Source organism: Protopterus annectens, chromosome 9.part0, assembly GCF_019279795.1.
Source record: "Protopterus annectens isolate FY-2018-M chromosome 9.part0, PAN1.0, whole genome shotgun sequence".
NCBI lineage: Eukaryota > Metazoa > Chordata > Ceratodontiformes > Protopteridae > Protopterus > Protopterus annectens.
In genome coordinates, this window is record NC_056743.1 from 1,017,279,913 (window position 1) to 1,017,293,574 (window position 13,662).

The window sequence follows — 13,662 nt, forward strand, 5'->3', positions numbered from 1 at the left end:
ATTACCCTCAGTTTTTGCTTGCCTGTTCCTGTTACATTTGAAACTTGTCTAAGAAAAGGCACTATAGGGGCGGCAAGAGCCTTAGCCAGTATCCAGAATCCCATGGGTGACAGGTGCAGGTTATCTCTGGCAAAGCGTCATGGTCTGTCGACCAGGTCATCCCAGGCAGACAGATACTGGATCCGCTTAGAATGACACCAGAAGCTTAGCCAATTGTTGAAGTCAATCATTTTGTCCTTGTACTGCGGTATCATTCTGGGCGATGGCAGAATGCTACTCAGGGCTAGGGTCATACCTCCATGGGCTACAAGATCAGAGAGCTCTTCCATGTCTCTTTTCATGTAGTCCAGGAAGGCATGTCTCAGGTCATTCACACCGACATGGACAATGACAGTCATATTTGTACTTGTTGTGGAGTGACCTGAGTGCATGGGTTATGTGGCAGATCCTGGCAGCTGACAGTAACCTTCTCCTTGTTTAGCCTGGTGAGTGGGACATCAATGTGCCTGACTATAAATTCACCTATGACTAGTGGGTTGGATACGTTGTTTTGCCTAATATACATATATATATATATACACATATACATATATATATATATATGTATATATATATATATATATATATATATATATATATATATATATATATATAAAAGGAGTAAAATCAGAGTTTTACAATTGATGCAGCATACACAGTGGTTAGAATATTGAGAAACAATTAAACAAGATAATATACAACAAATATACAACTGCATGAACATAAATTCAAAAAGAAGTTTCCATAGACAAACAGGGTCATAAACTAGAAAACATAACTATATTGACATGATTTATGTTGCATTTATCTTGTTTTAATGATGGTATGTGTGTATTATTGTACGTGTTATATGTGCACAAATATTTGTATTAATCTATGTATTTACAGTATATTGACAAAGTACTGGGTCACATCAGAGGCTTGGGAGGTCATTAAGAAACTGAGAACTGTTGTAAAGCTTTACAATGAATACCATAAGTTCAGGTTATGCTATAAGAGAATAACTATATAAAGATAACCATGCCAGCAGCCAGAATGCATTATAAACTGAATGTTTACTGTGCACATTAAGAAATGGATAGATTGGCCCAAACTCTGGACTGATGTGTGTGCTTTTTTTTTTTTATTCCTGGGGAAATGCTATTCAGAAGTGAAGAGACATATAAGGGAACAGTTTTAGTGGCACACCAGGCTGATTTTTTTGATTTCTATTGTCATGCAAAGTTGACTAAAAAGCTGAATCTAGTAAAGCTGGAAATGTGAGACTGTAGCCCACTGAAGGAGGGGAGATGGGAGGAGTAACTTGGCCAGGAACTGAAACTTGCAAAAATAGAAGTTATGTTCTTACCATAACGTTCCATGTTAGTTGTCTTCTTCTCGCCTTCTTCTTGCTGGATGGGTTCGGAGCCGACCTCGGCTCCGACTCGGCCACTCTAAAAGCTCGAGAGTTGGTTCCACCGGCTCGAGGCTCCCCTTATATCCCACAATGCTAGGCGAGAGTTACCTCAGATCTCGTTTGTAAGCTAACCCCAGCTTATAATAGTAACAGTATAACTGTAAAACAGAGTCCACCTCTAACAACAGGAAGAAAGAAGGGTGACCTACATCCTGAACCAGGAAATATGCAAAATAGCATATGTCTAAGAAAGAGGTGGTAGAAAGAGAGGTCACAATCACAACTCCTCTAGGTCTGTCCAGGCCAGGGAAGGAGGGTGGGACGAAGAAGAAGGCGAGAAGAAGACAACTAACATGGAGCGTTATGGTAAGAACATAACTTCTATATGTTAAGTTGTCTATCTACTTCATTCTTGCTGGATGGGACAGCGTCCTAGCACCTTGTCCCGGGTGGCCTAACGGAACAGACTCCTGAGAACAGTGGAACCAAAATTAGCTCTATGCCTAGAAGCTAAATCCAACTTATAATGAGAAATGAAAGTGTGAGGAGTAGCCCAAGTAGCAGCTGCACAAATGGTGTCAATAGGCAGTCTGTCTTGGAAGGCTAAAGAAGTAGCCAAAGCTCTGGTGGAATGAGCCTTAGGTTTATCAGGCAGCTTTTGATGTCTAATTTCATATACAAGGGAGATCAAAGATGTTAGCCATCTGGATAATGATACCTTTGAAACTGAAAGTCCCTTTCTGCTTTCCGCATAGGAGACAAACAGCTGATCAGATTTTCTGAACTGTTTTGTTCTATCCAAGTAGTACCTCAATTGACGGTGAACATCCAGGCAGTGTAATTTTTGTTCAGACCTATTGGAGTATTCTGGAAAAAAGACAGGTAGATCAATGCTTTGATTTAGATTTGACGTCGTGACCACTTTAGGCAAAAAGGACGGGTTGGTTCGTAAAGATACTCTGTCCTTATGAAACAAAAGATAAGGAGGGCGACAGCTGAGTGCTTGAAGCTCTGAAACTCTTCTAGCTGATGTAATAGCTACCAGAAAAAGAGTCTTCCATGATAATAATTTTAAAGAACAGGAGACTGCAGGTTCGAAAGGGGGAAGAATCAAGGAAGCAAGAACTAAATTTAGGTCCCAAGGAGAAGGAGGATTTCTTATAGGAGGTCTGAGAAGAAAAACTCCTTTCAAAAAGGCTTTGCAAAGCTTGTGGGACATTAAGGCAGATTCAGAAATACCCACATGAAAGTTAGAAATAGCTGCCAATTGAACTTTAAGTGTAGAAGGAGATGAACCTGCATGGAAGAGTTCAGCTAGAAAATCAAGGACTAATTGAATGGAAGCAGTGAAAGGATCTATGTCCTTTCCTTGAGCCCAATATGTGAAGCGTTTCCACTTACTCAAATAAATCTTCCGAGTGGAAGATTTATGGGAAACTATCAGAATATCTCTAACAGAGTGAGATAATTGAGGAAGCCTGGCTAAGGTTGGAACTGGAGGAACCAAGCAGTGAGGTTCAGAGAGGGAAGGGAGCGATGTAACTGACCCGACTGATGGATCAAAAGATCTGGAACTAGGTCCAGATTCCACGGTCGCTCCAAGAGAAAACGATGTAGAAAGGGGAACCACACTTGTCGAGGCCAGTAAGGAGCAATGAGGATCAATGAGGCCTTCTGAGCGATAGCTTTCTGTATCACTTGAGAGATCAGTGGGAAGGGAGGAAATGCATACAGAAGTCCCCGGGGCCAAACTTGGACTAGAGCGTCTCTGCTGGGTTGGCCTGGTAAAGGGAATAGAGTGAAATATTCTCTGCACTTGCTGTTTTGGGGAGTAGCACAAAGATCGCAGCAAGGCTGACCCCACTTGAGAAAAATTTCTCTCACTACAGAGTCTTTCAGAGACCACTCGTGAGGCATGAGTATGGCTCTGCTCAACTTGTCCGCAATTTGATTGGACTTTCCGGGGATGTGCGTTGCTATCAGAAACCGCTGAGAAGAAATCGCCCATTGCCACAGTCTGAGTGCTTCTCGACACAGGGTGTATGACCTGGTTCCGCCTTGTTTGTTGATGTACCACACTACAGACATATTGTCTGTTTGGATTGCAATCGTTCCCAAGGGAAGAGAGTCTTGAAGGGCTTGCAACGCTAAAAGCACTGCTCTCATCTCCAGAACATTTATGTGCAAGTGGCATTCGTTTGGTTGCCATGTGCCCTGGACCGTCCTGCCCTGATAATGCCCCCCCCACCCGATCAGGGAGGCATCCGTTGTCAGAGTAGCAACGTGTGGAGGTGGTACAAAGGGTCTTCCCAACAAGAGCTGAGGGAAGACATCCACCACATGAGATGATTTTTGCGCTTGCGTGATCATAATGGTGTGAGACATTGGGAGGTGCTGGTATGGCCATTGAGTAAAAGCCATCCATTGAAGGATCCGCATGTGGAATCTGGCTAATGGAAGCAGAGGTATGGCCGCTGCCATAATTCCCAACACTTTCAGAACTAACCTGGCTTTGATTCTGTTGTTGTTGAAAAGGAGTGATACCAGTTTGTGAATGTCTGTTATTCTCTGATGTGTTAGTCTTGCAGACATGTTTACTGTATCTAGATTTGCGCCTATGTAGGTAATAGTGCGACAAGGCGACAAAACAGACTTTTCGCAATTTATTGAAATACCCAGCTTTTGACAAACGCGAAAAGTGTAATCTCTGGCCATCAGAAGGAGATGCTTGGTGGGAGCTGTGAGGAGCCAGTCGTCCAAATATGGAAACACCTGGAATCCTTGTCGTCTCAGGTGAGAAGCTACCACTGCCATGCATTTGGTAAACACCCGGGGGGCAGTGGTGAGACCAAAGGGCAGGGCCCTGAACTGAAAATGACTGGTTCCCAGCCCGAAGCGGAGGAATCTTCTGGAGCGTCTGTTAATTTTTATCTGATAGTACGCATCCCGAAGGTCTATAGAGCACATCCAGTTTCCTTTGCCCAAAAGGGGAAGGATGGACTGCAGCGTGACCATCCGAAATCTTGTTTTCTTGACTGACTTGTTCAAGACACTGAGATCCAAAATTGGTCTCCAGTCCCCTGTTTTCTTTGGAACTAAAAAGAACCTGGAGTAGATTGCGGATCCTTGCTGGTCTGCTGGAACTGGCTGAATTGCTCTTTTTGCAAGCAGCTTTGAAATTTCCAAAGCTGCAAGATCCCTTTGAGCGGGTGGAACATCTGGAAGGGATTTTTTTGACTGATTTGGAATGCGAAGAAAGGGGATAGAATAGCCTTCGGAAATGATGGACTGTACCCATTTGTCTTGAGTCAGGGATAGCCAGGCTTCTGGGTACAGTGACAATCTTCCCCCGACTGCCTCCGAAGATGGGCAGTCGGGCAACACCTCAGGGATGCTGAAAGGGCTTGTCAGGGAAGGCTTCCCGATTGCCCTGGTTCTCGGACCCCCTGCCCCTAGGCGGCGTCTACCATTGTTATTCCGCCTCTGCTTCTGGCGGAAAGCGACTCTGTCGTCAGGCGAAGTCCCTTGAGATTGTTTACGGAACCACATCTTTCCACCTTTCTGGCCTTTGGGGTAAGGCCTAGAAGGAGTAGAAAAACGGACTCCGACGGCAGAAAGGGTCTTGCCATCAGTTTCGCACCTAGTCAAGGTTTCTTTCACTTGAGGACCAAGAGGGATGATCCATCGAACGGGGAGTTAGTGAAAGACGTCTTGAAGGGTCCAAAATTGCATAGCCGCATCCAGGCATGCCTACGTAAGGCCACACCTGTCCCTGCGGCTCTGCTCGCTCCATCAGCCGCGTAAGAAAGAAGGTGCATGGAGGAGTTGGTTATGGAGTTAAGGGTAGCCAGCTGCGTGTTCATCTTATCTTGGAAACCCGCAGCTGTAGGGTCCTTTAACATTTCACTCGCTTCCTTGATCAAGTCCCTTTGAAGGCAGTAAAATGGCACAGGTAGTTCAGCGACGCATGGTAAATGTCGCTGGCGAGAACATCCGCTTCCCGTACCTGTCCATGGACCTAGATTCCTTGTTAGGTGGATGGACAGGTACTGAAGGATCAGCTAGCTCCTTCTTAGTGGCAGCAGCTACCACCATAGCCATCCACAGAAACTCCTTTTGTTAAGAACTGTTTGTCTGCTGGTGCTGTTATGAACTTGGAGGGTCTCCTGGGAGTGGGGTCCACTGAATCAGGAGTCGTCCATGCCTTCTTAGCAACCACCTGCATGAGGGGTCAAGGGAGACACCCAGGAGGTGGAAGGACGAGAGACAAACGCCTCAAGATACACAGATTCGTCCTCCGAAGGGTTGAGGGCTGGCCAATTTCCCCTCTGTTTCAGGATCTCCAGAATGTCTGCAAATGAGACATCTTCAGAAGGGGCAGGGGAACCCTCAGAATCATCCAAATCTGTGTCTGATGTGATGGACTCAGGTGAGTCAATGTGTTTCCTCTTACACTTCCTCTTCCGAGGGGCTCTTCTGCCAAATCAGGAGAGGCCTCGGAAGAGGATGAAATCCCACAGGGGTTCCTGAGAGGCTGGCTCTCTGCGGTCCGGGATGAGGGAGTGAGTCGCCTTAACCTGAGCCACTGTAGAGGGAGGGGCGGGAGCCGACTGTGGAGTAGAGCCAGGCTCTAACACACTCCGCATGACCTCGAATGCACCCCTGTCAGGCAGAGCCAGAGGTCCCCGCTCCGAAGCTAAGAACCCCCCTCGGCACAGACAGTGATGGCTCCGAGGCCGATGTCAGAGCCGAACTCACCAGCGCCGAAGCACCGAGAGGGAGAGGGGGGTCGGACAAGGGTCCGATGCCACTCACCCCCTCGGAGCCGACGAGGGAAGTCCGGGGCCGAGATTCTTCCAAGGAAGAAATCGGAGCCGACGACGGAGCTAACTCCCCGTTCGAAGACAATTGTATCGGCTCCGACGCTATCACAGTCTCGGTTCCGACGCGACCCGGCTCCGAGCTCAAGAGAGTCGAAGGAGGAATATGTTGATGGACCAGGGCAGGCATCGACTGATGAGTCGGGCTCTGAAGCATCTGGGCCAGTGCCTCGGACTTAAGAAGTCGACTCACTACCCTCTGAAGGTCATGATCCGACAGCCTCGATGACCTAGAGGAGTGAGATCTTTGGCTCCGTTCAGACAGCAGGGGAGATCCTGGAGCCGAATGAACGGAGCCAAGAGATGGTGACCTGGACCTCTTCCTAGTTGTCGGCTCCGTAGGTCTGGTCAGAGCCGACACGGGAACTTCTACTACCTCGGCTCCGGCGGGCGAGAACCACAGAAACTGTGGACTGAGACTTATCGGCTCCAGCGGGCCGATGAAGGCAGAGGTTGAGAAACCTTAGGTCTCGGCTCAGTTGTGAGCCGAGACCTAGATGCCTTAGAGGGCTTCCCTGTTGAAACAGATAGGGAATCCTCTGGCTTGAGTAAGCCTCTTAATATCAATTTATTTTTTCTTTCCTGCAGGACCCTGGGGCTGAAGCCATGGCACACAGCACAGGAGTCCTGCAGGTGCAAAGGCCCAAGACAGTAGACACAAGAAGTGTGAGCGTCTGTCAGAGACATTTTCTGACAGCACGCATCACACTTCTTGAATCCGGAGACCTTTGCTTCTTTAGACATTTTTAAACAGGTGTAAACAAACACACACACAAACACACTAATTATACCCTGTCAAGTTAAATAATAAAAACCACTAACTAGGATTTTTAAAATAATACACACACACTCCACTAGGGAAGGGAAAAGGCCTGTAGGCCCAAGGGAAGAACCTAAAGTTCTTGAGGGAAAAAGCAGAATTTTTAGAAGGGGATAAAAATTTCTCTAAACTAAGGGAAATAAGTAAAAATATTAAAATTAAAGGGGTTTTGATAGACTAAATTACACAAGAAAAAGTCACTTACCAAGAACCGGTAGAAAACCAACCTCGAAGCTGTAGCGGCAAACGAGATCTGAGGTAACTCTCGCCTAGCATTGTGGGATATAAGGGGAGCCTCGAGCCGGTGGAACCAACTCTCGAGCTTTTAGAGTGGCCGAGTCGGAGCCGAGGTCGGCTCCGAACCCATCCAGCAAGAATGAAGGCGAGATAGACAACTTAACATCTGCTCCTTGTGAAAAGTCTTTTATCTCAGTAATTTGTTGACACTTTTGCAAGTTTCTTTCAGAGAATGTGTAGTACATCAGTAGGAACAACATTTGTAAAACTCAGCACATACCAGTCAATGACACAGACTCTCAAACTTGGCATTTTTTTTCAGGTGGTCCATTCTAAGTGAATGGAAGTCTAGTCTGACAAAAAATTATAGGGCTATTTGTTCTCACAGTCTGTACATTGAGACAGATTTAGCTTTCCAAAGGAATCAGAATGTCTGCCCCCATGAGGGCAGACAAGAATAAAAAAAAATAAAATTAGGAAAGAACACTTATTTTGCAGCAGGCAGCTTTAGGAAATGCAGTAAATCATGGCAGGATAAAAAAAATATATGTTTTTTTTCATTGTTTGCCCGAAGTGGTCCTTTAAATTTCCCTACTACTACTGCTGAAAAATAATACTTCCTTAAGCTTCAGGTTGGGATTAATTTGCCAAGCCTTTTTCCCCCTTTTGAGTAATTCACTGGGGCAAGCAATTGCTCAAAGGTGTACTGCACCCACAGACTCAAAAAACATGTTTAAAACATCATGGCATGATGTTTCCTACACTTTAACAGCACTCTGGGATTTACAGGATTTTAAATATTTTTATATGTAATTCCAGACTCTGACCACCTGGAGGCAGGCATATTGACGTGATTTGGATAAATCAGGTTGCCATCCAATATCCCAGAAATCATTGTTTGGCTCAAAAATGTTACATCATGCAGGCCTCCGTTTGCCTAAAGTTCCTGTCATTTCATAGATGTTGCATGCGTACAAAGTACTGAGTAAAATAGAACAGTGTAAGTAACATTATCTGCTGCTGGATGACTACTTAAGACAGAAACAGTGCAAATGCCACAGAACACACTCAAAGTGCAGTTTACTGCTGCTTTTTTTTCTAATTTAGTTTAAATAGCACTAATTTGTGAGACAATGAATTCCAGTCCATTTACTTCTCCCGTCCCCCATAACACTTAGCTTCCCTAGCTGTCAAAGTCCTGAGGGTAATTTGACCTGGTAATTCCATTGTTTGGCAGATCTCAGCAGTGTGCTTGACTCATGTAATTTAATCTTTGCTCTAGCATTTCCTTAGTTAGAGGGGACATTTTTTTGCTGCACTATAGCCATGGCTTTACTTGACTGCAATAACATCCAGTAAGGTCTTGCACCAAGGAGCTAAAGAATAAAACATTTATACTATTAACCAGGTATCACTTTATGCTTCCACCTTGTTAAAAATTGAGATTTACATGTGCAAAGTGTGTTGGTATGCAGTATTTGCCTTCATATGTTTTTACTCCACTGGTTGGTTTGCAAAAAAAAAACAAAAACAAAAAAAAAACATTTGCAGTGTCCCTGGATTTGTCTTTGTACATACAAACCACATTGCTATATTTTCCCCTTCCTTTTTCTTGTGTCCAGAAGTCACTTATAACAAAGTAATTTTTTTATTGATTTTTAAATAAAGGACATCATAACTTACCTTGAATCAGATAATGGATGCCACTGCAAAGAATCACTGTTGAAATATTTGTGCATGGACAAAATCCCTTACTAAATCTATTTGCCAGCCTCCAGTTCAATTGGTGCTATGGCTTTAATTTACTGGTGTGTTTGCTCATTACTTCCAAATATCTCCACCATTACATACCAGTTTTGCACTGTAGTAACCACCTGACATGCCCATACACCTTTAGCCATCAATATGCAGCTACTCCTGTTCATGTGAGTATGTGAATTCATTTTCAAACTTAAGGTGTGGAAGCTGCACTGAATAATTCTAGGTGATTGTTCAGGTTTCACATGGTGCTTGCTTAGAGCTACTCTCATGTTAAGCCACTATGAATATGTTGCACTGTCACCTCTGATACCAGGGTAATGTTTTAATCTTTCTATTCCCGCACTGCACACTACCAGTATCTGGTGCAAATACAACAGAGAAGTATGCAAGCGCTACACCACCTAAGCATCATTTGCCGTGCAGAATGTACAAGTACGCATAAAATTTCTGCGTTTCCAAACATTGGTGTTACTACACTACTACTGAATAAAATGAACAGCACTCAGGCTGGGGGAAGGACAAGGGAGCCATGACATCACAGAATGGGTGGGTCTTATTATTTTAGTTAGAATCAGATGATTGCTGTGGTGATGTCACTTTGGGGGAGGAAACCGATTAAAAAAAAAAAAAAAAAGGACCTGCACTACCTGGCCTCGATGATGTCAGTAATTGGGTGACTCCAGCAAGCTTTATTCAAATGAAATAACAGCAGCAGAGCCTCAGCAACATTATGTGGTGGTAACAGGTGTACGCAAGAAACCCTGTTTATGTGACCAAGCTACAAAGGTAAAAATCTGTAATCAAGTGTAAAGGCTGTCCTTCCAAAATAATAGGGGTAGTTAAATCAGATTACAGTAATGAAGTAACAGCTTTCAAAAAGCCTTCTAAATGAGAAATGGGAAACATGCTGAAGGCTTGCTCATGGTAGTAACAAGGAGGTTACATCTGATGTCAAGATAATTCTCAAGTTATACGCATGACAAATGATGTACAAGGTAACATCGTGAATGCAAAGGTATTTTACAAAAAGGACCACTCTGCCACTTGTCCAAATGTTGTCAGCTATAACAAGCTGCTACTATAAACCTACGTGATGCAAATGAAAATGAACAAATCTGCTAGCACATCTTACCCCTCACCAAATTTATACAAGCGACTGCAGCATGCAATATGTTCCCCAAACTGCTGAGAGCAACAAAGTTGTAATCAAGTAAAATCTATTTCCTCTCCCAACAACCGAAGGACCTGCATTCAACCAGGCACACATCCTTACTTTAATAGTTTACACAATGTCATCTAATGCAACACACCATAAAGCAGAAAAAGGACACAGGAGATTTACACATACAACTAAAACTCAAAAGCACAAGCTCTTCGCTTTTTTCTATGTCCAATAATAAAGGCCTTTTTTAAAAATTTTTAACAGAAGATTACCTGACAAGAGTTGATCAAGCTGCAGTTGGTACAAAAACTATGCAACCCCATAATGTAAGATTATATCTTACCTTCTCATTTAAAGCAAGTATAACCATGAGTTTCTTGAAGATTGTAATGAAATCCAAAAAAAGATCTACACAGTGCCTGTAAGGAAAAAAAAAAAAAAAAAAAAAAGTAAACTACACTGCGGAATAATCAAAAACACAGCTACTAAAAAAATCGTAATGACAGTTTTCAGTATGTAGACACAAGCAAATGGGTTTGGGGATGGAATACTGAAATGGGTTCAAATCTACCAGTCAGTTCTTTTAGTTTGTTCTCTGGGACAGTAGCTTTCTTAAGACTAGAGTCCCACAGGGTGTTTTGTTTGTCCAATATTGTTCTTCCCACAATATTCAGACTCAAATTACCTTTGCTCAACATAAATACATATGACGTGATCCTTAAAGTTAAAAGACAGGCAAGGTACCACAGTTCTAAAGGGCCCACAAATCAACCTTAGGAATGGAGGGATCTACTAGAACAAGCCAACTACTAATAAATAAAATGGCAAACATGCTCTTTGAAACTAACAAAGACTAAAGTGCATATCCCCTTGCTACCCCTCAACAGCCATGCAAAGGTACATGTGCCAGAATTAGACAACTACCTAGTTTTCTGGCACAACCCTATCTTATCCCTTAGTCATACAATCTTGTGTTGACAGTGAGACCACAAATTTCCAACCATATTCCTAAATACAGAAAAGTGGTTGGATTCAGCCTACCTGCACCCCCCCCCCCCCCCCACAAACTCAAAATAGAAGTTATGTTCTTACCATAACGTTCCATGTTAGTTGTCTTCTTCTCGCCTTCTTCTTGCTGGATGGGTTCGGAGCCGACCTCGGCTCCATCGCCACTCTAAAAGCTCGAGAGTTGGTTCCACCGGCTCGAGGCCCCCCTTATATCCCACAATGCTAGGCGAGAGTTACCTCAGATCTCGTTTGTAAGCTAACCCAGCTTATATCAATAACAGTATAACTGTAAACAGAATCCACCTCTAACAGCAGGAAGAAAAGGGGTGACCTACATCCTGAAACAAGAAATATGCATAATAGCATATGACTAAGAAAGAGGTGGTAGAAAGAGAGGTCACGAACACAACTCCTCTAGGTCTGTCCAGGCCAGGGGGAAGGAGGGTGGGGCCTTAAGAAGGTGGCGAGAAGACAACTAACATGGAGCGTTATGGTAAGAACATAACTTCTATATGTTAAGTTGTCTATCTCGCCTTCATTCTTGCTGGATGGGACAGCGTCCTAGCACCTTGTCCCGGGTGGCCTAACGGAACAGACTCCTGAGAACAGTGGAACCAAAATTAGCTCTATGCCTAGAAGCTAAATCCAACTTATAATGGGAAATAAAAGTGTGAGGAGTAGCCCAAGTAGCAGCTGCACAAATGGTGTCAATAGGCAGTCTGTCTTGGAAGGCTAGAGAAGTAGCCAAAGCTCTGGTGGAATGGGCTTTAGGTTTATTAGGCAGTTTTGGTGTCTAATCTCATAAACAAGGGTAATCAGAGATGTTAGCCATCTGGATAATGATACCTTTGAAACTGGAAGTCCCTTTCTGCTTTCATAGGAGACAAACAGCTGATCAGATTTTCTGAATTGTTTCGTCCTGTCCAAGTAGTACCTTAATTGACGATGAACATCCAGGCAGTGTAATTTTGTTCAGACCTATTTGAATACTCTGGGAAAAAGACAGGGAGGTCAATGCTTTGGTTTAGATTTGATGTTGAAACCACCTTAGGCAAAAGGACGGGTTAGTTAAGTAAGGAAACTCTGTCCTTATGGAACAGAAGATAAGGAGAGCGACAACTGAGTGCTTGAAGTTCTGAAATTCTTCTAGCTGATGTGATAGCCACCAGAAAAGAGTTTTCCATGATAATAATTTCAAGGAACATGAAGCTGCAGGTTCGAAAGGGGAAAGAATCAAAGAAGCAAGAACTAAATTTAGGTCCCAAGGAGAAGGAGGATTTCTTATAGGAGGTCTGAGAAGAAAAACTCCTTTCAAAAAGGCTTTGCAAAGTTTGTGGGACATTAGGGCAGATTCAGAAATGCCCACATGAAAATTAGAAATAGCTGCCAATTGAACCTTAAGAGTAGATGGAGATGAACCTGCATGGAAGAGTTCAGCTAGAAAATCAAGAACTAGTTGGATGGAAGCGGTGAAAGGATCTATGTCCTTTCCTTGTGCCCAATATGAGAAGCGTTTCCACTTACTCAAATAAATCTTTCGAGTGGAAGATTTATGGGAAGCTATCAATATATCTCTAACCGAGTGAGATAAATGAGGAAGCCTGGCTACGGTTGGAACTGGAGGAACCAAGCAGTGAGGTTCAGAGAGGGGAGGGAGCGATGAAACTGACCCGATTGGTGGATCAAAAGATCTGGAACTAGGTCCAGATTCCACGGTCGCTCCAAGAGAAAAGGATGTAGAAAGGGGAACCACACTTGTCGAGGCCAGTAAGGAGCAATGAGGATCAATGAGGCCTTCTGAGCGATAGCTTTCTGTATTACTTGAGAGATCAGAGGGAAAAGAGGAAATGCATACAGAAGTCCCCGGGGCCAAACTTGGACTAGAGCGTCCCTGCTGGGTTGGCCTGGTAAAGGGAATAGAGTGAAGTATTCTCTGCACTTGCTGTTTTGGGGAGTAGCAAAAAGATCGCAGCAAGGCTGACCCCACTTGAGAAATATCTCTCTCACTACAGAGTCTTTCAGAGACCACTCGTGAGGCATGAGTATAGCTCTGCTCAACTTGTCCGCAATGTGATTGGACTTCCCGGGGATGTGCGTTGCTATCAGAAACCGCTGAGAAGAAATCGCCCATTGCCATAGTCTGAGTGCTTCTCGACACAGGGGGTATGATCTGGTTCCGCCTTGTTTGTTGATGTACCACACTACAGACATATTGTCTGTCTGGATTGCAATCGTTCCTAAGGGAAGAGAGTCTTGAAGGGCTTGCAACGCTAAAAGCACTGCTCTCATCTCCAGAACATTTATGTGCAAGTGGCATTAGTTTGGTTGCCATGTGCCCTGGACTGTCCTGCCCTGATAA

General features: G+C 43.9%; 1 protein-coding gene across 1 annotated transcript in view; it reads right to left on the bottom strand.

Annotated features, from left to right (window-relative positions):
* The window catches only part of TMBIM6 (transmembrane BAX inhibitor motif containing 6), a 381,522-nt gene that overhangs the window by 41,201 nt on the left and 326,659 nt on the right, over positions 1-13,662 (bottom strand). The window contains exon 9 of the mRNA XM_044083808.1: positions 10,639-10,714. Coding sequence (XP_043939743.1) covers positions 10,639-10,714 — 76 coding nt within the window. The remainder of the gene's footprint in view (positions 1-10,638; positions 10,715-13,662) is intronic.